The sequence below is a fragment of the Balaenoptera acutorostrata genome, chromosome 7, assembly GCF_949987535.1.
Source record: "Balaenoptera acutorostrata chromosome 7, mBalAcu1.1, whole genome shotgun sequence".
Lineage (NCBI taxonomy): Eukaryota > Metazoa > Chordata > Mammalia > Artiodactyla > Balaenopteridae > Balaenoptera > Balaenoptera acutorostrata.
The window spans coordinates 27,601,999-27,628,826 of NC_080070.1; the positions used below are offsets into that span (position 1 = coordinate 27,601,999).

Below are 26,828 nucleotides of genomic sequence, written 5' to 3' on the forward strand. Positions count from 1 at the left end.
GCGCCTCACCTTACGACTCCCTTGAGGACCCAGGCCTGGAAGCGAACGCATGGATCTCTCCCCACAACCCGGCTCTGGGACCGGTCAAGCTGGTTCAGACATCTGGGGAATTAACATGTCCCGCCCATCCCTAGCCTCGAGCCGCGCAGGCTCCGCGCCTCCGCCCTTGTTCCCTCGCCGCTTCCAGCTCCTACGCGTGGAAGCCGCTACAAAGGGCTTGAATGAAACGTGTGTGGGTTTAGTGACCTCGTAAGCCACCAGGGGATCCCGTCTCCCCACAAACCAGCGCATCTCTCGCAGGAGGCTGAGGAGGGGGAGGAGGCGAGGAGCGGGAGGAGGCGAGGAGCGGAGCGCGGGGTTTCGCGGGCGCGCGCTGCGGCTGGAGCGGCGGCGAGGGGCTTCCTGGCCATGCACCGCCTCGCCCGCGGCGGTTCCGGGCGCCACACTCTCCGCCCGGGCTGCGCCCGCTGTCGCCACCACAAGCTCCTGCGGCCGCCGGCACTGTCCACCGAGGAGCAGAGCTAGCCCTCCCCATCACCGACTCCCTTCTCCGCGGAGACGCGCCGCCCGGCAGCCCGCGCCGCCCCCTGGTCAACTTTGAGCAAGAGGACAAACAACTTTGGCCGTGGCCGCGGGCTTCGCATCCCGCTTCTCCTGGTCCGCAGGAGCCTCGCGAGTCGCTGGGGTTAGGTGGGGCGAGAGTTTCCCCGGCGCGTCTGCGCGGCGTCTGGCCGTGGGCAACCTGCTTCCAGCAAGCGGGAGCGGGAGTGTGGCTGCTAGTCATCTGAAGGTGGGGAACTCGTTTTTCTTTCCCTTGAAGCGCCCTCGTCTGGCTGCTGGATAAAGCTATATCGAAAGCGTGTAAGTAGGCAGAGCAACTGTTAACAGGAAGGCAACCGCCCCAAAGGCAGGGAGGAGCGTGGGGCTTCGTCCGGACTTCTCCCAGTCGCAACATTAATCAACAGTCAGGCGTTGGTTGCAAGTTTTCAAGGTCAGCCACCGGCAGCAGCGATTCCCTCTCTGAATCTTGGGGATACGCAGCGCTCGGGTTGGCTTTGGCTGAGAAATGCACAGGACACCAAACGAGGAAGGATTGTAGAGGGGAAGGGCTGTGACCCCCAAGACCCATCCCCCCAACCTCCCCCTAATCTCCCGTCCCCCGCTGCAGGGGCGGGGGTTAGTATGTGACATGTGTCTAACTCTCAGCGGCAACTTTGGCAGCAGGTGTCGGTCCTAAGCAGGAGCCGCCGTTGCCGGGTGCGCCCTCGCCCAGCCATGCGGGCCGCGGGCGCGCCTCTCGCCCGCACCTCGCGGCTGCTGCTTCTGCTACTGCTGGAGGTTTCCGCTTCTCCTGTCCTCGGGTCCGCCCCTGCGCCCGGGAACGAAAATTGCCTGGGGGAAAGCTGTTCACCTACACTGATCCAGCGTCGCAGCAGGGACGCTTGGGGACCAGGAAATTCTGCAGGAGACCTTCTGCCAACCCGTGCGCCCAGGGAGGAGGAGCAGGAGGCAGCGGTGCGCTTGGCGCCTTCATGGGACCCACCCGCGGCCCGCGGCGGTGACCCAGGTGCGGGCAGAGGGGCGGAGGCGTCGGCAGTGGAGCCCTCGGGACCTCCAGCCAGACCACCTGGCGCCTGGAGGTGGAAAGGTGCCCGGGGTCAGAAGCCCCCGGGTACTTTGGGGAGAGGGAACCCCACGGCTCTCCAACTCTTCCTTCACACCTCAGAGGAGGAGGAGAAGGGTCCCAGAGGCGCTGGCATTTCTGGGCGCAGTCAGGAGCAGAGTGTGAGGAAGGAACCCGGAGCCAGCGACCTTTATTATTGGCCAAGGAGAGCCGGGAAACTCCAGGGTTCCCACCTCGACCCCCAACCCAAGACGGTCAATGGACCGTCGGGGCACGAAGGGCGGACGATTGCACCCCCTGGCAGGGCGCTGGCTCTGAATGGGTCCTCCCTTGAAGGAGTTCACGAACGCGGGGGTCCTCGGCGGGGGAACAGCACGAACCCGCGCTTGCGACTGAAGAACCCTTTCTACCCACTGACCCAGGAGTCATACGGAGCCTATGCGGTCATGTGTTTGTCGGTGGTGATCTTCGGGACCGGCATCATAGGCAACCTGGCGGTGATGTGCATCGTGTGTCACAACTACTACATGCGGAGCATCTCCAACTCCCTCTTGGCCAACCTGGCCTTCTGGGACTTTCTCATCATCTTCTTCTGCCTTCCGCTCGTCATCTTTCACGAGCTGACCAAGAAGTGGCTGCTGGAGGACTTCTCCTGCAAGGTCGTGCCCTATGTAGAGGTAATGCCTTCCAGGGGGTCTCAAGCTACGGGCTTTATTCATTTCCGGGATTTATAGCATCAGACCGGCTGCTCCACGCACCTACCTGGCTGCTGAAGCCCTTCACTTTTTCTCAGGGTCCCTCCCTCATTTCTCTTGCCAATCATTTATAGACATTGGTATTTACATACTGGGCACAGGGGCGGACCTGAGCAGCTTTGTCCACTCACTTTCAAACTCATCTGCTCCTGGATTGGGAAATAATTATGATCTCATAATGTATAGAATTGTTTAGATTTTAAATTTATCTCTCTGAATTATGGTTTTATACATATAGATTTCTGATTTGGAGACTATCAGAGATTCTAGAGTTAATAAGTAGCCAGTCCATGACTGTCATTATTAGAACCTAGCAAGAAAAAAAACCCTGCATCACTTATCTACTAGGTTTCTAGTGCTCCAATATGATTTCTTCCCCAAGGATATTATCACATTTCTTCTTAAATATCAAAATTGGAGTAATATTTTATTTAACAAAAGAAATCTGCTTTTCTTTGTTTGTCACTTGGCCTGGATATATTAGTAACCTCCCAAGTTAGTTTGGCTGTCTGCCATGCTATCCCACCTAAATTCGTATGTCATTTCTGTTTCTCTTTTTTTCCTTCTCAATTTTGTAACCATTTTATTTATTTTGTATGAATGAGCTTAAGCAAAAATAACACTTTGTACATCATGGCACAGAATTTATTTAATATTCTCAAAGTATATAGTGTATATTTGTCATTTGTTAGAGTATAAGGGATTGGCTATTTTTCCAAGACTAGACAATTTCTTAAGAAGAAGGGGACACATAATAGGTTCCAAACTTTGGAAACGAAAATCTTTGAGTAAAATTTGACTGTTAACATCCTACAGCTAGTGTCCTTAACCGTTATTATGGTAGTTGGAATTTGCTCTTTAAATGGCATTTTTTTTAAACACCAGCTCTTGGAAGGAGCCCAAGTGCTTTGTTGCCAGTTGTGTTTTTAGCCAGCTGGCCCTTGATTTACTCCATTCACACTGCCCATTTCATTTATGGAAGCAGAAGAAGGGAAACTGTAAATATTCCAGAGCCCCTGATCCTGTCTGGCACCAGGGCCAGTGACACTATGTTCAACATTGTTCCAGGGCCTAATGCTAGGGGACAAGTAAACAGAAAACCATACCTACTTAGAAGGGCCAAGGCAAGAGACTGTAAATAAGACCCTCTGTTATCCTGGCAGGAATCAGATGCAGGATCATTCCATGCTTGCTAAATCAGCTGTTGCTGCTTTACCAAGATCTGGGATTTCTCTTGTTGCCAAGCTCCAAGTAGCTCCGAAACATTGAAATACTTGGTAGACAGCTCATTTTTGAATTGCAGAGAAGGAAGTGAAATTTATGGAAGAGAATATGTGTCTACCAATTGCCTTTTCAAGGTCAATTTCAATTTAAGATTGCTCTGATTGTTTGAATAATGCAGAAGAAATTGACATATGCAAAAAAGAGACAGAAGTAAACTATAAAGTGAATAGGAGAGTTACCTCCAATAAGAGGGAAGCACACTGGCTTGTTTTAACTGTACTGGACAGGATGAAATCATTATACCTTAGAGGGAAAAGCAATAAAAAGGACAGAAAAAAGAAACTGGGGAAAGAAAAAAAATTACCAAAGTTCTTGAAAAAAACTTTAAAAGAAAAGAATCCCATTCAAAGTCAGAAAAGAATATATAAACTTCGGCTAGTTTAATGAGACCTATGAGTTTTGAGTGATGGTATTTATCATGAATGTGTTTTAATTTTCTTTCTCTCTAATTCTGAGGATTTTAAAAAATGTATACTTTCATTGGTATTTCATTTTTAAATTTAATTCTCAGCTCCTTAAGAAAAACAATGATTATTTTTTACTCTCTATTTCCCCCCTTCTTCATAGCCCTTTTCTATTTTTTAATTATTGGTACCAGGCTCTTTTTTTCCCCCTGGAAAAGCAACGGCTTGGAGAAAAAGATTCACTCATTTTTTTTTTCTTGAAAAATTAAACTATAATGTACATTTTTACTGTTAGAATAATGAATAAAAACCTTAAGATTTAGTGTTTCTGTATTCATACCTAATCCTAGTCTTCTGAAATAATTCTATAATGTTTCATCATACTCTGTGAAAATGATGATCAGACAGTAGTATCAACTCCATACTTCCTGATTATGAGGACAATACAAATCTCAGAATAAAGCATTTCTGCTTCCAGGAGGCACTGCTGTTTTCACAGAAGTAAGAGGGATCTAATGCCTATTCCATGTTGGGTTTCTGAAAAAAACCAGATGCTATTGTGGAGATCTGCTTCAGGAAGTTTATTGGGGTGTGAGCTCAGGTTCAACACCTGTTAGGGAATGAAGGAAGCAGGACTGGGCAGAGAAGGACGTTGAACTGTGATGCAGATGCCACAGAGACCTCAGCTGACACCACAGGGAGCTCAGGGCTGGGGTGGTCCTAGAGGGAGGTCCTGAATGGAGGCAAGACGGCCCAGCCTTTATAGCCCCTAACAGACCAGTCATTGGATGCAAGTTGCTCCCAGGAAGGGGGCATAACCTTGAGCTGGGTGGATCTCTTTGGTTAAGGGCAATTCCTAGAGAGGGATGCAGCTAAGAGCCATCAACCACCCATAGTCCCAGCATCTGGGGGAGATCAGCATTTCATTCCTAGAGGACTTTTGGGAAGAAGCAATCTGGGTGGGGAACCATAGCAGCCACTACAGTGGCTTTTGAATTACCACGTTAAATTAGAACCAGATGGCATTCTAACCCAACCCCCTCATGTTAAAGATGACACATGACACCCAGAAAAGAGAAATGACCATCCTATGTATACATATTTAGTCAATGGCAACCAGACCCTTGTTCTCAACACTTGATGTTGATATTTGTTTAGTAGGCAAACATCTATGAGGCAAAACAGTGTCCGGTGAGTGTTTTCTTTTTCTTTCTGCTCCTTGGCATCTTTTAAAAAGATTTTTGTATCCAACAGACAGGAAAAATAATAAGCCCCGTTAACATCATTTGTTATATGATGAAATTTGTAGCTCTTTATATTCTTAAATTTCATTGTTGCTCGTAAATTCCATAGTTGGTAGCTCATTAAATTTTAAAAAATTGCAATAATCTGAGACAGTGGCATTTTTTCATGTGCCAAACATGATTATTTTAATAATCAAATAAAGATACATAGGTTATATTTTATGTTCTTAAAAATCACAAAGTGTTCTAGATTGGGGAGGACATTACAAATCTTTTTGAAAACTTTCTCCCTGATTTGCCCTCATTCCAAATCTTTTTCTTCTTGACCACAAGACTTCTGAAACTTACTTGACATTTTATCTCCTTTATTATCTAGATTTTGCCTTTTCTTTACTTTCTAGTCTCTTATATTTATTTTACTTGTTGGACATTCTTTTCTTCCCACCACACACCTTCTTATTGATTTATAATGTATGATTTACCATTTTTCTAGTAGTCTTTTTTGCCTTTTTCAATGTTTTTATTTTTAAATTTTTCTTAGTTACTTAAAAACTTTAACCACGATTAATTTTTATTGATCTTTACAATTTTTCTCTCCCATCTTCTCCTTTGCCTTCTTTTCCTGCTCTACCACAGTTCTTTTTTCTACAGCTTGAGTATTAGCATAATCTTAAGGAGGAAGTAGAATTTGGGGGATAGTTGGGTTTGTGTAGAAAAATAGGTGTTTCTTCAGCAGAAATTATAGGTCTTTGCAATTCGCGTTCAACTCTTCTTTTTATTTCAATTTGTTGACCAAAGCTTAAGGAGAACACCCAGCTTCCAGAGTCTATCTCTAGAAAGGGAGGTTTATTATAATACTGCTACGAGTAAGAAACGTAGTAGGAACATTTGTAGTTGATAATTTCTCTCTTTCTGTTCCAGGATTATGATGTCTCTGTGGCCTAGTGATAAGTCCCATAAAGCAGACGGAATGGTAGGAAAGGGGGATAGGAGAGAAGGAAATCTGGGTGGATGGTGGCCATCCTAACAGCCACGTCATTTTAAACTGGTTTGTCAGAGAGTCACCAGAAAAAGCTATACTCAAAGCAATAGTTGTATGTAGAGAGAGAGCGTGTAGATGTGGGTTGGATATGGAGGTCTGGGTGTAGACTGCAGTAGTAGAATGGCAGAGGAGTTCCCTACCACACCATTCTCTTAGGGATCTAACAAATGGTTAAAGCCAAATAACTCAGGCATTGAATGTGGCTACTAGAACAGCTCTCTGCTAATTATTTGATGAAAGCCAACCAGAGTCAGTGTATCACGTGATCCAGATCCACTGCTAACTATTTATTTCCATTTGGATGTTAATTGGACGTTTTGAATAATATAGACAGCTCCTTAGTTTAAAGAACTCAAAGCTTCATGGTGAGTGGTAGGGAAGGAAGAAGGCTTCAAATAGTTCTAAGTTAACCTCAGATCTAACTGTATTTTTATTTTCCTGGGATACAAGATTCCTGCATGAGGGTGGGGAGTGGATAAAGGGAAAGCATCTCACCAGGGCCTCTGGACCAGGGATGATTTGTGAAAGGTCTAGAATCTTTCGTGATGAAAAAAGCCAGATTCTCCAATGGCTTTAGAAATACTGGTTTTAAACTGAGTGAGCAAATGACTTTTTCATTGTCTTAGATTGTAGTTGGCACTGACAGATACGAAAAGAAGGGTACTGAAGCTGAAGATGATATTGCTATACAGTTTTGTGAGTCTACACAGATTCCCTAATACTCCTAGATTCAAGTACTAGCACATTGATCATGGCAGACAGTAAATTTGCTTGAGGGGTGGATTAGCCATTGGGTATTCTGATAGACTTTTAAGTGGAAACACAGTTTTGTGAGCCACTTGAAAGTTGCTAATAATACTATCAGGGAAAATAGACACACTGTGTGAGAATGGTGCTTAACAAATATTGTATGACTTCCTATTAATCCCTTTATAATAATTTTCACATTCCCATGCAAGTGACAGTATTTGGCTGATAACTCCAGCAGAAAACAAAAAAAGTATAAAGTGTGCTCCTATGTATAACTCCATTCATGAACAGTGTACGGTGAAGTTTACTGAGTTTGGGTTCCACATAAGAAATAAAAGCTTTATGATATTCAAATGTGAAATTCAAATAATTTCCTTGACTATTGATTGTAATAGAATGTCATCCTTTTTTAAAGCTTGCCAATGAAGTATAAACAGGAACATGGATTTTTCTTTACTTGCCTTCTAGAGATATTAGTTGGCATTCAGCTTTTAAGGATTATACACAAAACAGCAGCACCCAATAACTGATTAAAGAACAGCTTGTATAATTCATTATTTTCTATAGTTCTTTTCCATAGATGTCATCATTCATTCATTTATATACTATCCATTCATTCATTAAACATTTATTGGGCTTTTCTGCTATGCTAGATACTATGTTAGGAGGGAACAGGAGTGGAAGAAGAAGGGAAAGAGAGGAAAAAGTTTCCAAAGATGAGTAACATAGATATGATACTGCTATTATAGACAGGTGAAATCATGTGCTACAGTGTGATGAATACTATAAAATAGGCTTAAACAAGGTATTATGGAAGTTCAGGCATGGCTCTGGAATGGGTCAGCTCACGTTTGTACTTAGTTATGACCAAAGATGGAGAAATTCAAGTGAAAACTATGTTGCCTCTCATTCTTTTTCAAGCATAGTCTTACGCTTAGTTTTCATAAATGCATACAGCCTAGAGCCATGGTGAAAAGTTACAACTATGAAAGTCTTTTAATTCTTGTTTTCTCAATTCTTCCTGGGATAGGAGGTCTATAAGACAATTGGGCAGATGGGACAGTCCTAGAAATTTCATTTAGAATACAGAATTATTCTAAATATTATTAAATATTAAATTATTATTTAGAATACACTGCCTGAGATAACCATTTCTGCTTTAGAATTAGTCGTCCTTATTAGCCATAAGGACATTAAGTAAATCAAATTTTTTAAAGTTTATTTAAATGAATTGTTTAATTAGCAATGTAATAACAGTACATTAAATTGAGTCCTTTTCTTCTGAAAATCTCTAAAACGTACCTCTCGTTTGATTTGACCTTAGAGAACATAGGAAGAAAGGCTGACGAGGGAGATACTTTAGACCCTATTATAGAGCCGGGGAAAGGGAAGCATAAAGAATGGACCTTCCTGAGAACTGGATTAATTTCTCAAGCCCACAGTCAAAGTGAGGACGTATCCTCAGTTCCTGAGGGCTGCCAGTGTATCTGGTTATATCAACAAAATATCTCTCAAGAGTGAAAAAGAAGCAAATATTTCCACAGAAGCAAAATAGATCTGAGCTTATGAGTGTACCCAAGGCTGAGGAAGTAAGGGTCTACCTTGCCCTTCACCCTTGTACTGCATGGGCCTTGAGAGAGTGATCCCACCTTTAATAGCTCTTCCTACGTGCTGCAACTAGGTTTAACAGTGTCCCATTGGAAGCACAGGGATCTGAGTCTGGGATGTGGACCGTGTGGGGAGAGGGTGGGCAGACAGCTATGCAGGGAGGTTTGTCTCTGGCACTGCATTTCTGTGTCCATCCTCCAGGGATCCTCTGTCTTTTTTTTTTTTTTAACCACAAATTGACCTGCCAAGGTCCCATAATTAACTCAACCTTGTTGCCAAGACTAACTCTTAAGTATCCTTATGAGAATGGTATTCTTTGCGCCAGAAGAGATGATCTCACCTAAAATTTCAAGGTTGAGTGGAGAATGGAATTGCTACAACCTCAAATATGGGCCCTTTCTATTTGCAAAGTAGGTACAGATACTTTCCACAAAACCTCCAGAAGAACCGGATATCATCACAATTCCAGACTTATTCTTGAGACAGAATACTTTCAGTTTGTGAATTTATGATGGTTTTCAATGTGCTCTGTCAGCACACTTGAATGGTTGATAGCGTGAATGATGCCAAGGTCACTGATTTGATCCTAGCCTAGAATGAGTCATTTCAATTAGGTCTATGACTGTACTCAGGGCTGCCATTTTTTTATTCCCTTCTCGTCACTCCCTGCCTTCAGGGAACTTTCCTCCTACCTTTACTGTCTTCTCCTTGGTTCAGATTTCTCTTATAGAGGAAAAGCATCTGTTAACTAATTCACAGTAAGATGTGAAATTTAGAGATACATGCCTTTGAAAGAGGAATGAATAAAAAAAGGGTACTTCCTTAACCTACTACCAACAATGGAATTTTGGTTAAGAACAGAGAAATTTTGTCTTAAAATGTGGTTTCTCATAATTACCCAAGCACAAATGGATGAGGCCAACTCTGATTTTGTCTTTAGTTTAGGTTCACCATCATGCAAATCAATTTCATTAGTCACAAGAAAAAAATAGGTGAAAATTTGTTACTGTTCTTTGGAAACTTGTCAGAACCCTTAGGTGCAAAACAGAAATTCCAGTTCATTTTAAGATTGATTAGAAACATCATAATAATATCAACGGTTGAAATGTGGACTTTGAGCTTGTGGGAAATATTACATTTTGAAATGAATTTCTAATTATTGAGAATAAACATGGGATATATAAATGCTTTAAGACCTGTTGATTCCAATAGATGGCTTCCATTTTAGGACAAATGATGTTAATCTTGCTTCATTTGCATTTTTACACTAATGAGCATTGGCATATTTATAATTAAATTATAACATTTAGATAAGTTGTAGTAAAATGATTATTTTTTTTTAACTGCAAAGGAATGTACTTCTACAGAAGTCAGAAGTTGTCATTGGTAGGAATGTCAAGGTGGGACTATAAAGGTAAAGAAAGATTTATAGAGTCAAGACAAATTTTAGGATGATATACTGGCTTTTAAGTAGTCTCCATTGTTTTTTAAATAAGTAAGAGCATGTTATCAAGTTTAAAAAAAAAAGGGAAGAAAGTTGAAAATGAGGCAATAATGACAGTTGATATCTTCACTGGAAATCACATATAAATGAAATAGCCTGGATATAATAGAAATAGATAGATATTTATGATATGTGACTGTATCAGATTAAATCTCAGTGATATTGATAAAGGTAAGAAACCTTCTTTTTAACGGTGGAAGCGTGGCCATGAAGGGCTCTGTTTCATTTCAGAGATGTGTATGTCCTTGTGAGGGTTGAGACAAATCTCTCCTACTCTATATTTTGGTTTGGAAACACTAATGCAAGTGTGATGATTTGCATGCACTCTGAAATGAAGACCTTTTGATAAAGGCCATCTCATTCGCAGCAGTCTGATAAACAGGGGCTCTGAGAAACATGCTGTCTCCACTGTTGCTCAAAGAAGTGTCTCTGGTGGGGAAGTTGCCCTGAAGTGTTGCAAGGATAAGGATTATGGAAAATGCAAGAGGAAGCCAGGGCACACAAGCTCAAGCCATTTAGAGTTTCAAAGGAAACTCTACCCTGTGCTCCTCGTGCTTTTTTCCTGACCGATTGTTAGGTCTCTAACCATGGACTTATAATAGGTTATCATTCATGGCTCAAATGAATGGGTTTTGTTAACAATAACACCCTTGTTTCGAGAGTTACTTGTATACAAAGGACAGCACATAAATAGATGCACTTAAACATCTTTTTGAGGTAAAATATAAGTTAGGCTAGAGTAAGTTGTCATGACTTTGGTTAGAAATTTTCCTGTTTTATAAAAATCAGTGTATTCCAGCCGCTTCACTGTACTTAAGCATGTAGATTTGATTTCATATGAAAGAATTTTTGCTTGGAAGTACATTGGTCTTTTCTTTCCCCATCAGTGTTATCACTGATGTATATCAGAGGGTTTAGCAAAAGACACTGTTTATTTGGAATGAGTTGTACCTTCATAGCTTAACCTCATTCATAAAGGTTTCCTATCTGTCTGTCTGCAGTAAGCTTCTGAGAAATGGAGCAATAGCTAAAACAGGAGTTCCATAGATGACTGTTTTTCTTTCTTTTTTTTTCGGCCACGCCATGCGGCATGCGGGATCTTAGTTTCCTGACTAGGGATCGAACCCATGCCCCCTGCATTGGGAGCGTGGAGTCTTAACCACTGGACTGCCAGGGAAGTCCCGACTGTTTTTCATAAAGTATCCACGTGCTCTTTCTTCACCTCATTTTGAATGAACTTAATATAGTACTAGGTAAAGATGGTGGCCAGGATTTCCTCAAGGCTAGATGTTTGTATTGAGTTAGCACCTTGAGCAGTGGGGAGAACATTTTGACACTGGAGCTGCCTCTTTCCCACGTGAGTGTCTCCACTTGCCCTGTGCCTGTCCAGTGCCTTGAAGCAACGCTGCAGGTGACCACAGGTGACCACAGATGCCCACAGCCTCACCACTCTGGATGTTGACTGGACAGGGGCTGAAGTAGCTTTACTGTTGTTATTCCAGGACACAAAGAAGAGCAGAATATTGCTGTTGGAAGAAAGGATTTTAGATTTTGTTTAGATTTTGTTTTAGATTTTGTTTATTTTGTTTATTTCGATTCTCTAGTGTCTGTATTTTGATGCCAATCCCCTCAAAATTCTCAGTACCTTATTTTCCCCACTAGTTAAAGATTTCTGCTTCCAGCTTTCCTCTGATCTTGATTCTCACAATTAATAGTCTTGTCTATTCAAAGTGTTTACAGTTCTGCTTTTGTTGATGTTCATTATTCCTTCCATTGCAGTTTAATTAATAACAGATTGCATCTCACTCATTCCAGCTCTCAGAATATTGCTTCAAAGAACTACCCATCTAAGCTAATGCTTAACTGCTTTACTCCCAAGAGCATATTTCCTAGTGGTATTGAATTTTAGCAATCAGATATGGTCATTAAATGCAGAAGATCCAGCCTTCATGATACAGTTTTATAACTGTATATAATCGCACCATGCATCTTGGTAGAATTTCTAATGAGCTGTATGTAAACAAGTACATTTAAAAATTGTGATAGAAATCTTTTCGTGTTACCCCAGCATTTAGCATTCTAATTACATGGATAGATTCCATATCTGAGTAGGCAGAAATTAGCCCACCACCCATTGTCCAGATGATTTTTATCAATTAATTTCTGAGGCATGCAGTTAAGCCTTTACAAAGTTTACAGTCTCCTGTAAATAATTTGGGAAAGTACTGAGCTGGGACCTTGCACCCTTTTTGCTCTTTCACATCATAAAATCAAGTGTATAAGAGAATTTACAGAAAAATATCTGGAGTAATGACACTGCAGGCAGTGGCAGCAAGAGGGAGTAGCTATGTGGGACTGGCATTTGGGCTGTAGTTGCTGTTGGCAACTGCGCAGTAAGTGCTATCTGCATTTGGGGCGGTGTTTGCTTCAGCGGTTCCTTTAACAACTCTCTCTGTAGCTCTTGTGACCTTCCTGGACAGTTCACCCTGTTTCAGCTGGATCCTAATTGCAGAGGATCCTATCAGAGAGAAGTACAATTTGAAAATAGGAAGCTGGACACAGGAGCTTCCTGAAATTTGTGTATGACAACTGGGAAGGTTCCCTCAATCCATGATTCGTCAAATATGTTTGAGGTCCTCAGTACTGAAGCTCTTGGGAGTATGGCTGAAGAACTGAGCGTCTTCAAATAAGATACAGTGTAGAAGGCTTCCTGAGCGAAAAATTGAGGCACATCTTACTCTTGCTTAAAATTTGTCCCGTTTTTTTTTTTAAATCTTGTGAGATGAATTATACAGAAGCTAGAACCCCCCCAACCCCCTTTTTTTTTTTTTTTGCTTTTTGAAGCAGTGAACATCTTTTAATTAAGAGTGGATGTGCAGCACCGTTTATGATATCTAAGGAGTGGTAATCTAACACACCTGTCTTGGTACCTGTCCACCCACATTCATTTGTTCTTTGCTATTACCTCTCATGAAATGCTTTGTAACAGACTTGGAGATAGGTATGCAAATGCTAGCTCCTGTGATAACTGGTCCAGATTTTAAATCTCTAGATTTAAAATTAAAAAGGTTAATCGGGGAGAAGACGCTGTCTCCTGTGTGTTGTGCGTTCTTTGCAAGGAATGATAGAAAATTACCAAGCACATAGATGTTCTGAGCCTCTAAGAGATTGCTTCTCTTCAGAGTCTCGTATTTTCAAATCACCAAGCTGTCCTTTTATCAGAAATGTTATTCATAATTTAAGAAGAATGCACAGCATAAACTTTTGTAGCTTTGTATTTGTGGACTGACTCAGGATACAGAGTGACAAGGAAACATGCACAAGATTTGCCTCAGTGAAGACAGTGCGGAAAGCCTTGCTGAGGATTTGTGTACATTTGATGGCACGAGAATTTTTTTGGTTTTGGTTTACAGTCTTATAGAGAGATGAATCAAAACATTTGAAAAGCTACTATGTAAATTAAAACTTTCAAAACTCTGTAAAATAAAATACAGCAATTTCCCAGTAATACTGTTCGATGCAGACCTTTAGAAAACAGCACATCCTTGTCAGATCTGCATTCAAACTATGACATGAAAAAAATTACTGACATTAAAACAAAATCTGATTTTAAGACAGTTGCACAGTGTGGACTTCAATTTTAGAATTATTTTGAGTCTCTAGCAGAGATGCAAAATATATTTCCATCAAGTCAAACAACTCACTAAGTTGAAAGTTAATTTTAAAAAGGTGAATGTAGAGATGACTCTTTTTTCGTGGCAGGCATATTAGATTGATTATTTCTTATACCGGTGTTTATGGGAAACTTCATGAATTTTGTAGTACAAGAACTGTGGTTATAAGTTCAACCATGACCTCTTGATTTGCCCTGATCTAGACTTTGTTGGTCATATTTTGCTTCATGTTTGCTTTTCAAAGAGTTAACCCCTCATTATATCTCATTTTCAGACTGTCTCCACCAAGTTATGAGAATAGTCAGGACGTGGGTGCAGTGTCCTTATTTCCCACATGAGAACTAGTAGACACTGACTAATGTGTAGTGTGTAAGAAGAGAGATTGTTTGACATTGGAACTCTCATAGAATCCACAAGGCAAGTTGTCATCGTTCTGGGGAGAGTGACAGCTTGAATGTAGTAAATAAACAACTAATGTTTTGAGTACTAAAATTGTTAGGACAAATGGTTTTCCTTTTGTCAACATGATCCCTTCGAGTTCTAAATATGTAGACATTAATGTATATTATATATATGTATGTATGTGTATATTTCCTTGCCCCTTTGCCAAGGCATGATTTATGCCTGTGCTTCTTAAACATTCCCACTTAGCGGGCAGGGGAGAATGAATGCAGGTATTTGGGGTATACCCCAAAGCATCCATCCACCTAGGGAACTTTCTTTTAGTCTCCTGGTTTATCTTAACCCTCATGAACATTTTACATCCTATCCATTGTCCTTGTTTAAATATATAAATAAAGACTCTATTTATTAAACATGAAGTTATTTTAATTTCCCCCCAAACAGTGGGGTAAATCTGATGCTCCCAGATGATTACTGTGTTTATCGTGTGACTTGACAACCACCTCGCCCCTCTAAGTTGACTATGACCTAGCTGATCTTCATGGCTCCTTCCAGCTTTAATATTTTTTGGCTCCATGACCCTGAACCACTATATTTCTTCTTCTTTTTTTTCTTCTAGTTTTATTTGTTGTCCTTACAATGATTCAGCTGAAGTCACCAACCCAGTTACTCATGCCTCATTCCAGGAAATCGTTTCCTTTTTTTCTTTTTTTTTCCGTACTTTTTGCCCATCTGTATTTATTGCCTAACGTTTTGATCTTTCAGAGATGACCCAGGAAAAATATATTCTGTGTTCCTCCCGCAGGCTGCTTCTCTCGGAGTTACTACGTTCACCTTATGTGCTCTGTGTATAGACCGCTTCCGTGCGGCCACCAACGTCCAGATGTACTACGAAATGATAGAAAACTGTTCTTCCACAACCGCCAAACTTGCCGTTATATGGGTGGGTGCTCTCCTGTTGGCACTGCCCGAAGTGGTGCTCCGCCAGCTGAGCAAGGAGGACCCGGGCTTCAGCGGGCGCGCCCCCGCGGAACGCTGCATCATCAAGATCTCCCCGGATCTCCCCGACACCATCTATGTTCTAGCGCTCACCTACGACAGCGCCAGACTCTGGTGGTACTTCGGCTGTTACTTCTGTTTGCCCACACTTTTCACCATCACCTGCTCTTTAGTGACTGCAAGGAAAATCCGCAAAGCCGAGAAAGCCTGTACCCGGGGGAATAAGCGGCAGATTCAGCTAGAAAGCCAGATGAACTGTACAGTCGTGGCTTTGACCATTTTATATGGATTTTGCATTATTCCTGAAAATATCTGCAACATTGTTACTGCTTACATGGCTACAGGGGTTTCCCAGCAGACAATGGACCTTCTTAATATCATCAGCCAGTTCCTTTTGTTCTTTAAGTCCTGTGTGACCCCTGTCCTACTTTTCTGTCTCTGCAAACCCTTCAGCCGGGCCTTTATGGAGTGCTGCTGCTGCTGTTGTGATGACTGCATCCAGAAGTCTTCCACGGTGACCAGTGACGACAATGACAACGAATACACCACAGAACTGGAGCTCTCACCTTTCAGTACCATACGCCGGGATATGTCCACGTTCGCGTCCGTTGGAACTCATTGCTGAAGCACAGCCTTTGGTTTGCTTAGGTTTCTTTATTTGTTTCATTTTCATATCCTGTGAAAGTTTTTACTTCGTATTTTTCCTTAGTGGGAAAACATGCAAAAAAGGAGAGAAATATTAACTACTGTAGAACTGATTTTGCAAATTTATATCTGTGCTTCGAAAAAAAAAGTTTATATTTAGTTATTTAAGAAGTATGAGGAGGCCAATAGTTTTAGATCATTTTATCTGGTATGGTGCTAATATTTTATTTGAAAAAAGTGACTGCACCTTAATTAATTGCTAACTTTCTTTTGTTCTTTTAAAAATATAATCACTGTATATTGATTATAGCCATGTGATTTTGTAGGCTATTTTATGTTTGAGTTGTGATTGAAAGTATATTGTATATGGTATCGTGAGGTGAGTTGTAGTTAAGAAGCATTCACAAAGTAGCACCAAATAAATTACACTTTATTCTTTAATGTCATTGTCAATCTACTTTTAACCAAGATTCAATAAATCTTTTAATTGCCTTAAATACACAATTACTGATTCTATGCACAATTCAAAATCAGCCTTATTGTTTTATAATTCTATTTTCCTTTAAGGTGGGCAATCACTATGATATAAAGACATTTTCCTAACAGTACTATTTTATATGCATGATTCATAAAACTATACTGTATGTTTAAAAAATTGTATTTTTAATATTCAGCTAGAGATATAAAATTACTTCCAAATATTTATAAAATATGAATAAATAGACAGCAGAGTAGGAAGAAACTATCTTTTTTAAAAAAAATTCACCTCTGAACTAGCATGTAGAGCTACAGGTTTTCCCATGAAGAATTATGAACAGAACCAACGACTAAAAAGCAACCCACTTGTCATCTGATTTCATCTAAACACTGACCTTTGGAGCACCATGAATTCTGTGTGAAGCACTTTGAATTCTAATTTTTCTCCTTTTAAAAACTGAAGTTGATTAAATCTGTGTGACTTAATTTCTTTAAGAAATTACGGTAGTGGAATAATAAAATATTTATACATCTTGAGTAGAACACTTGAATATTCAAATACTACCTTTAAGTTGATATTCCATAAACTCCCAACAAAAAACTAACCCTCTCCATTTGAATTATATGAACCCCTTAAGGAGTTCAAGTTAAAGCAGTTGTGTAGGATGCCTGCCATGTGGGACACATGCCTAATCAGATGGCAGAGGCAGTGACTTGAACGACACAGTGTGGTTGTAATGTTGCTGTCTTCAGAAAAATCATATAGGGGAACCCAATTTTCTGCCTGGAAACTGCCCTATGTGTTTTCTGCTTGTCAATTTCTGTACTATTCAGCTTAACTGGTACTTTCTTTCTTCCAGACTGTATATAACATGATGTTCTTTAAATCGTTAAACTTTAGTACTAGAAAAATTAAACGTACTTAATTCAGACCACTGGTCTTCTGCATGAAACCCAGATTAACTAAAAGACAGTGCCCAGAATATCTCCTTTTTCCCAGTCCAGTACTCTTCAAAGGGATTTTTCCCCCTACTGTCTGTATTCTAAGGGGTTTGAGGAAGAATAAAAACAAGGCACCATTGTCCTCTTACAGCTCCCTGTAATAGGTCTTTGGAAAACAACTGAGGATGCCTAAACGAGCTTTTGGCTGCTGAGCAGATCAACAGTTATAATTCCACAGTGTCTCTCATGATATTTAGTCAACTTTATAGATCAAGAAACTGATTGAGCATATGGTGTAGAAAAGGTTCTGTGTTATAATCTGCAGTAAATAAAAGTGAATAGAGCTAAGTGTCGGACTTTACAAAAGCAGACAGGGGTGGGATGAGAAGAAAGGAATAAGACACATATGTAAACAATTATGATGTAAGCTGGGACCGGTTGGGAGGGTGTAAAGTTCTGTGATAATTCAGGGAGAGCGCCTCAGATGGGAGGAAGTCATGAAAGGTTTTCTGGGGTACCTGGAGGGACAGACCTTCAGAAGGAGTCAATGAAAGGCAGTGCGAGAAGTGGACACTTCAGGAGGAGAGAGATTACTAAGCAGAGGAATAGAAGAAGGCATCCTGGGGTGTGACTGAAGAATAAATAAATAAATAGTCCAGTTTGCTTCCTATGCTATGTGTGAATAGAAGCCTCATGAAGAATACTGATGAAAATATGTGAGACCATATGATAAAAAGGTATGGCTTTATGTCTTTGGCATTCCAGATGCTCTGTGTTCACATGAGAAGCCCTGCCCTCCCTGTCCCCCGTACTCTCATACAATGTGTTCATTAGCAGTGCGGCATAGCAGCTTCTGCTCCCCGCATTCATACCTGGTCCTGAACTGAAAAATGTTTTGTAGGCAGCTTGATTTCTCTGAGAAATACTTAAAATACTTCTATCAAGAAATTTTCTTCTCCTACCCTTCCCTGTCATTTTAAAAATTAGATGGACTTTTCCTGATCGTCAAGGATTCTCCAAGATAACAGGTTGAGGTTTCTTCCTGATGATTTGAATTCATCGTGCATTTTTAAATCCTCTTCAATTGCTTTCTGTTGGTTTGGCTTTCTCTGTTCTCTTTCTAGGCAGCATATTCCCAGTATATCCGATTATGGTAACCCTTCTCATAAAGAAAGAGGAAGAGAAAACATTAAAAGTTTCTACAATTTCACTATCATGTCTTTTTTTTTTTAACATCTTTATTGGAGTATAATTGCTTTACCATGGTGTGTTAGTTTCTGCTTTATAACAAAGTGAATCAGTTATACATATACATATGTTCCCATAGCTCTTCCCTCTTGCATCTCCCTCCCTCTCACCCTCCCTATCCCACCCCTCTAGGTGGTCACAAAGCACAGAGCTGATCTCCCTGTGCTATGCGGTTGCTTCCCACTAGCTATCTATTTTACGTTTGGTAGTGTATATATGTCCATGCCACTCTCTCACTTTGTCACAGCTTACCCTTCCCCCTCCCCATATCCTCTTATGAGTGTTCTCTCCTTCTTTCTGGGGAGTAGAAAAATATATGCTATATTTTCTTTGTTCTGGTCTTTTAGTGAAAGCAATTGAGGAGTATTTACTGAACCCCAGTTTTGCTTTGCTACTTAGATTGTTAGTTTTCGAATTCAAAGCATTCAGCCTGGTGCCTACAATAGATGGGAATTACATTACTTCAGAGCTCAAAGTGATCTCAAAGTCTTCCAGTATTAATTACCCAGCTCTTTTTTTGTATGTACAAAACTGATTTTCTGAGAAGTTAACTGAGTTACCCAAGGTCACATAATTTGACCCTGGTTGAATACTGACTTATCATGAAAATTCTAAGAATAGAAGATCTCCTTTTAGGGATTATAAATAATAATTCTTTTCTACTTAATCAGTGGCTCACAGCAGTCTGTGAAATACTGTCTTGATTAGGATAACATATAGTAAGTGTTCAATAAGTACTTGCTCAATGAAAGGATAAACAAATCTTTAAATGAAAGAACACTCAGAAAACACAGTTTAGCAAAAATACAGATGGAAAACCAGGACTATGTGTTAAGAAGGTGTGACAAAAGGAAAAGTAAGAAAATATAGTTTTTTGGTAACTGTGTTCAGACCATAAAATTAGCGGTCCAGCACTAATCAAGTTATGTAAATATCTATGGCCATATACATGGTATATATATGTTCTGGACAAATTATAAAAACTGGATGCTATAATTCGCTTTTCAAACCTCTCTATCCCACAGTTATTAAGTCCAGGTATTCTAGAAGCCACGTTAGTCCTTTGCACGTTTTATTCTTTCAATCATTCACTCCATTCATTCAGTTAAACGCCTATTGCCGGCTTTGTGCAGTGGCAGCATTGTAGCCAATGAGGTTTATCTGAGGCACAGTTACTGCTAATTGAAAACACCTACATGCCAAACACTGTGCTAAATCCTAGGGACAGAATAGTGTGTGATTTAGATACAATTCAGTCTCTTTTGGAGTTTACATTATGTGCAGTGCCTACACATGAGATTATTCCCTACTCATAGATTATTCCCTATATCAAGTATTTAGTGACAATGTGAGTAGTGCTGAGAAAGAAAAGTTCAGGAAGAAAAGTGCTCTGAGAGTTTGTTATAGGGGATCCTGACCTAATGGTAGTGTCAGAGAAAATTCCCTTGGGAAAGAGCTCAGGTAGAGGAAGGGAGTGTATTAAGGCTCTGTGTGGACGCAGACAGAGCAAGTCCAGGAACCAAGAAGGACCAAGAAGTCTGGCATGCAAAAAGCAAAGGCAAGCATAGAGCAGCATGAGACCAGAGTTGGTAGGAAACAAATTGCTGTTCATCTACAAAGGGTTTCGGTTATATATAGGTAGAGTAACTTCACTTCATCAATGTTAGACTGCCCTTCTGTGGTTCATGGGAGACTACTTATCATTGTTATTAGTAAACTGACTTCCTTTTATATTTTAATATAACAGCCTCACAATTGTTTGATTTTTTATTATATTTCACTGAATTGTGTTTCCACACTTTCACCCCAAATATTGCAATATGAAGTAAGATAATAATTCATTAACTGAAGAGACTGTATTGTTATAAGTAGAAGATAATTATTTACTATCAAGTTATGAGACCTTTGATTCCTAGAACTCTGGTGCTAAATCAATTGTCCATTGCATTTGCAAATTTGTAGAGGATTAGCAGTCTTTTGCTTCCAGTGCTCAGAATTTAAAGATTGATTTTAAAAAGTTATAGTAACCAATCTCAAAGTGATCATTCTCTTGAACTAGTAATACTTTAATCAGTTGCATGGCTGTTAAATGAAACCCTTTCATTTCCTGTTAGTCCAACTGTTGTCAATTCCACAAACTGAATTCAATATTTTTCTTCAATTTTTGAGAGATATAAATAATTCATATGTAATACATTCTGTGAAATCCATAGAAACCTTCTGAGTTGAATGCCTTGCTATATAGACAGGGATGTGACTGGTTTGTTTTACTCTCTCTCTACAAATACACCAAATTTAAGTATAACCATAGACATTTTAAAATTTCCTAATTAATATTTATTTTCCTGAGTTTTAAGAGAAAAAAATCTTTTGTAATTTTATTCCTTTTATTTGTATTTGTATTGATAATGTATTTAGAAATTTAGGTCTACCAGAATTTCTTTTCCCTAATCAAATAAAGTATGATGAACTTGCTAAGATTTGAAAGTTTGGTACAGACAGAATTTGGAAGTTTAAGGGAACAGTGTCTCTGAGGAGAAAAAGAAAGAGAGAGAGAAAAATAGTGAGAGAAAGAGAGAGAGAAGTGAGGAGAGGACATTTGGGGTGTCTAGAAGAAATTGTGATGGTGTGAGGGAAGCTTTCAAAAGAGTTCATAAAAATGACATAATCATATTTTTTCTTAGACCCTCTTCTCTCACTAATGACTTTTGTTCCTGAATTGTTTTTAATTCTGTTTACCAAGAAGAGTGGGCTCTGATCACCAGCGCTTTCAAGGCAATGAAACAATGACCTATATCAGGAAGCATTTTGGTAATGGGGAAGTTATGTTGGGAGGTATGATTATGTGCTTTCGTCATTCTAAAAACACATCCATGTTTTTGTTTAAGAACATGTTTTAAACATGTAGACACATTTAAAAACTCTTCAGCTTGCTTCTATCACATTGACATTTCAAGTTTCAAGTTTCAAGATTTTAAGAACAGTTTATAAAGACAAATACGTTCTTTTGTGAATTACCAGTATATGAGCAGGAGGGACATCAAGAATCACACTTAAGTCCCTGAAAGTCACGTGTGCCATGTTTTCTTTCATTTTGAAAATATGCTCTTGTACCAGATAGTTATGCTATTGTGGACAGGGTTTTGTTCTATTAAGTTTTATTCCTGCTTTCGCTACTCCTAGAAAGAAGACCTTTTTTGGTTTGTTTCTCTATGTTTGGCTTAGCCTTAGTGACTTGGTGTTGGGGTAGCATTCTGTCCTGAATTACTCTGATTTGAATTCCAAATTGATTGCACAAACCCCACATCAACAGGTTGGCATTATTCTATGGGCATAATACAGTGATTGTTGGAGAAGTGTGGCTTGAAAGTCCACCCAGGGTGTCAGAGAGTAAATGGACCTTTTGTTGGCTTTGGGGGGTGGATTATTTTTCTTTGTCTTGCTGATTTTGAGATTGTTGGACAGAAATTTAACTTTTTCTTTATTTTCATTTTGGCAAGAGATTAAAAAATCTCAATAGTGTTTCTTTACAAGGCTTCATTGACTTCCATAAAACTTGGTTTCTGAATTAACTTTTATCTCCTGAAAACCTTTGGGCAGGACAAGCCGGGCATTTACATGGCATTTGCAACAATTAGAAAGTTCACTGGTTGGGACTGATCTTTGGTCACCGAGTTTAAAAAGATGGGATGCAGTAATGCCCACTGATTGTGTGATTGTTTAAACCTCACTCATAAAGGATTTTAGCTGAAGAGTCTTTGTCTAGGGCAGGCCTGTGAGATCCAGCTGCAGTGGTCCGGGAATGAATGCCTTTGTGTCAATGGTCAGCTCCCTCTGATATTTGATCAGCCCGTATTTGTATGGCAACCTATTTCTACATCAGCAAAGTATGCATATAACGCTGGGCTTTGTAATCTGGTTGAGAAAATGTATGGGTGTTCAGAGGTTTCCCCTATACTGTTACCTTTGGATGATTAAATCTAGTAGAAAGAAGTGTTATGTGAATAATGAAAAACACAGAATGATCAGATGAAGTTGAGTTAGGACCGCGACTTTGTTTCCAGTGCTGCAACTTCCTGTGGCCAAGATGAGCTATCTGACGCGGCCACTTCGATTTTTCAAGTTAACTAGAAAGTTTACAGAATCTTTATTTCATTTCCTCCAGACCCAAGGACTATGTCATCAGGCTCCAGCCACTGAAAAAGGAGAGACAGTAAATTTTATGTTAGAGTCTTTTGGAGAGTAGCGAAACTCATACAAAGCCAGCTACAGCGAAACTCATACAAAGCCAGCTACACACACACACACACACACACACACACACACACACACACACACACACATGCTGCTATACAATTATACAGAAATGGAGAGTTAAGCTGGTCATACCGTTTCCTGATCTAGCTGTGGTAAATGCACTTAAACCTCCAGCGTCTTTCTGTTTTAAATAATAATCTCGGAAAGTCTCCAGCAATCCTTACATCATAAGAGACTAGGAGCAATGTTTCTCTACAGAAATACAATTGGCATTTACGACAAGACAGTTCTTTGTTCTTTGTTAGGTGTGACTTTCCTAATATTGCCGCATGTTTAGTATACCTGACCCCCCAGGACCTAGATACCAGTAAAATCTTCGAGTATTTGTCCTAGAGAAAGCTCCTTTCTTGTCATCCCCATCCCCCATATTTCCAAGTGTCCCAGGGAAGCTATGGAGTGGTGCCAGATGAAGCAGATTGCGAACCTCCGTAATGTATTATTATTACTGAAATAATCTGAAAAATACAGAGGCATAGCCACTACCCATAGTTTACCATGTTTCATGAAAATTAGAATTTAAAAAGAAACATTCAATCCTAAAATTATAGAATACATACAGATCACTCCCGACTTTAAAAATATTATCCCAAGAGGGTTTTTATTTTTTTAATTAGTTATTTGTAACTTTATACACACTTTTCCATAGAAACTGTTAGGCTATATCTTCAAAATTTATTTAACAAATCGTAGACTTTTTTTTGAGTGCCATCCGGTAAGAGATCCTACAGAGATGAATTTGCCAAAGTCTAAAGTTTGTTTCATGTCCTTGAACTATTTCAGCATAATCCAGGGACAATGTGACTTGGGTTGACAAACTCACTGATTGAGATGTGATAGAATATCAATTAGTTTGTGTATTATGGGGTGTATATACTTGCTCCACGGTGCTGTGTCCTGCTATCAAAGACCTGAGGCTTTACATTAGTAACCACCACGTGGGTGTTTGGTGAGTGAAGGGAAATGACCGGTCTGGATGGCTAGTCCCCCTAGGTCATGGCGTTGCCTGGGCAAAGTCCTTTCATGACTGAGATGCCCAGGTCTCTTGGATTCTTCCCTTTGGAAAGTGATAGAGAAGCTGCAAGAATTTACTTCTGTGTTCACTTCACTCATTAAATCGAATGCTGTTTCTAGGCAAGTTTACTGTCCCTGCATGTCTAAGAAATGATCTGTTACCTCCTATTTAGGGTTGACATTAATTTTACCTTCAGAAGGAGAAAGGTCTTCCTTATACCTCAGGGTTACTCTGGAAGAAACTCAGAGCCATCTCATTTACAGCAGATACTCATTATAGAGATAACATAGCATCAATAACAGCAAATATTTATAGTACTCACTGTATTCCAGAAGTGGAAATAAACATAAAGTGTTAGAAAACAGGTCTTTGGTATTTTTTAAAATTAATTTATTTAATTTCTTTATTTTTGGCTTCATTGGGTCTTCGTTGCTACGCGTGGGCCTTCTCTAGTCCTGGCGAGCGGGGGCTACTCTTGGTTGTGGTGCGAGGGCTTCTCACTGTGGTGGCTTCTCTTGTTGCGGAGCACGGGCTCTAGAGCGTAAGACCTTCAGTAGTTGTGGCTTGCAGTCTCAGTAGTTGTGGCGCACGGGCTTAGTTGCTCTGCGGCATGTGGGATCTTCCTGGACTAGGGATCGAACCTGTGTCCCCTGCATTGGCAGGCGGATTCTTAACCACTGAGCCACCAGGGAAGTCCAGGATTATTATTAACATCAGAGATCACTGGTTTTCAAATGTTTTTAATCAAGTAAGAGAATAGAAATTGTAATCATATATTTAAAAGAGTAAAGTAGAAGTGCAGGTATTTAAAAAATCTTTAATAATAAAAGTGTATAATCATCTCCAACATATTTCAGAAACACACTAGTAAAATATTGCAAAAAAAAATACTCATTAGTTTCTGTAGTTTTTGTTTCCTCACACAAATTATCTCTTCATCTATGATCCCTAATAATTTTCTGTTGACTGTGATGTTAAACTTAATTTTAAACTATTTTTACTACTTATAATATAATATTGACTTTTTTCCAAGCTGGCTGAGGAAGATTTAAAAAAATTATCAAAAGTTCTACTGGCAGGAGTCTTACCATGTGATTTAAACAAAATTTTCAAAAGACTGAAGTCATATAATACTTAGAGGTAAACAAGGTTTTAACACTTAATATTTTAAAATTCATGCTTTTTCCCTCATAAGAATAAGTTAAAGATACGATGGTTTAAAAATAAATATTATGAAAATAATGACTGCAAAGGCAGGCATTTAAGCCTTGAATCAGTTGTCCAGGAGGATACGTTTTTTTTAATATTCTCTTAGAATACTATGTCTGCTTTTAATTAAATGTCTGAGAAAAATTTTGTATTGATTTATCAACAAGAAAGTAAACCTTGCCACAATAGTCAATATCAGTTACGTAGAAGAGAATAAACACCAAACCTCTCAAACTGAATAAAAATATCTTTTCCATTGGAATTCAATGTGTTGCTTTAAAAAAAAAATAGAGGTGCACCAGGGCAACCTCAATATAGAATTTTTATTAAGTTTGGGTAAATTTAAAATCAAATCGAAATTGTGTAAAAGAGTTCCATTTTGTCATAATTCTCTAGAAATACTCTTGTCAGGGAGCCAAAAGGAGACTTCCTTATTGGATGCCCTAAAATTTCGCTTCTTGAGTAATCGCTCCCCAAAAAGCTCCTGGCCCTGCAGAACCCCATGTGGAGCTCATAGAGGCAATGAGCTTCAATGTGTAGTATCCAAGTCTTCATTCATTTTCCAGCATTCCTGTTATTTCTTCAGGCAGCTGCAATGGAGGGTGTCAGGATAAATTTATGTTTGAAATGGGTACAGAAAAGGAAAAGGAAAAGAATTGCAAATCTGAGGAACTTAATGCTTCTGAAGCCTTACTATCAGGGCTCACTGTAATGTTGATATTTCTTTCTCTGCATTCTTTTAACGTGGCTTGTCTCTGTGCCAGGATGTCTGTAGCTTCAGTTGGAAGACTCAAAGGGTGGGGGGCAGAAGTGATCTGGAGGATCACTCATTCACACATCTGGTGGTTGATGCTGGCTGTTGGCAAAGACATCTGCTAGGGCTATGGGCTGAACACCTACTTGTGACCTCTTTATGTGACCTGAGCTTCTCACAGTGGGGAGGCTGGGTTCTGAGGGTCAGTACCCAAGTAGAGCCAGAGGGAAGCTACATCTTTTTTATAATCTAGCCTCAGAAATCATATAGTGTTACTTTATGGGTTGGAGCAGTCACAAGCCTGCCCAGATTCAAGGATTGGGGAAATAGATTCCACCTCCTGATGGGGAGTGGCAGTTTTGGACCAGAATATGGGTTTGGGGAGTATATGGGACCACAAATATTAATATTACTGTGGTCATTTTGGAAAATACACTCTTTTGCATCCTGTAGAAAGGCAGCTCTAATCACTAAATCACTTTGTCACAGAAAGTCTAAATCTGCTTTAAAGCAGCCCATTCATTTGCTCTAACCTTACTCTCTGCACATGAATAGTGTAAACAGTGTATTACATGACAGCTCTTTATACACTTAAATTCTGTCACTGAATCCTTCTTTTCTTTATTTAAATACCCTCATTTTCTTTTAAAATCCCTATGGATAGACTCTGACTTATCAGTGTACTTAAAATGTGATATCCCAAAGTGAACACAATATCCCAATGTTTCAGGCCAGGTTGTAGAAAAGAATAAAATAAATTGTGAGCCTTCTTATTCACGTATTATACCTTAGATGGTGTAGCCTAAAGTAACTACCTTTTTAAAGTAAATCACACTATTATCTTAAACTGGGTACGTTGCTAACTAAATCTGATATTTTATTCTGTTGTGAAAGTTCCAGCTGGAGTAATTTCTTTCCTATTTTATTTTTTTTT

At 39.7% G+C, this 26,828-nt stretch overlaps 1 protein-coding gene and 1 non-coding gene across 2 annotated transcripts; both read left to right on the forward strand.

Annotated features, from left to right (window-relative positions):
* Positions 1-247: 247 nt before the first annotated feature.
* Positions 248-16,669, forward strand: GPR37 (G protein-coupled receptor 37). Its single transcript, XM_007177216.3, has 2 exons — positions 248-2,301; positions 15,097-16,669. The coding sequence occupies exons 1-2, from the start codon at positions 1,276-1,278 to the stop codon at positions 15,913-15,915; spliced, it is 1,845 nt and encodes a 614-aa protein (XP_007177278.2). The 5' UTR covers positions 248-1,275; the 3' UTR covers positions 15,916-16,669.
* Positions 16,670-19,723: 3,054 nt separating this feature from the next.
* Positions 19,724-19,870, forward strand: LOC114237062 (U4 spliceosomal RNA). Its single transcript, XR_003622857.1, has one exon. It is a non-coding gene; the product is annotated as a U4 spliceosomal RNA (small nuclear RNA).
* Positions 19,871-26,828: the final 6,958 nt, after the last annotated feature.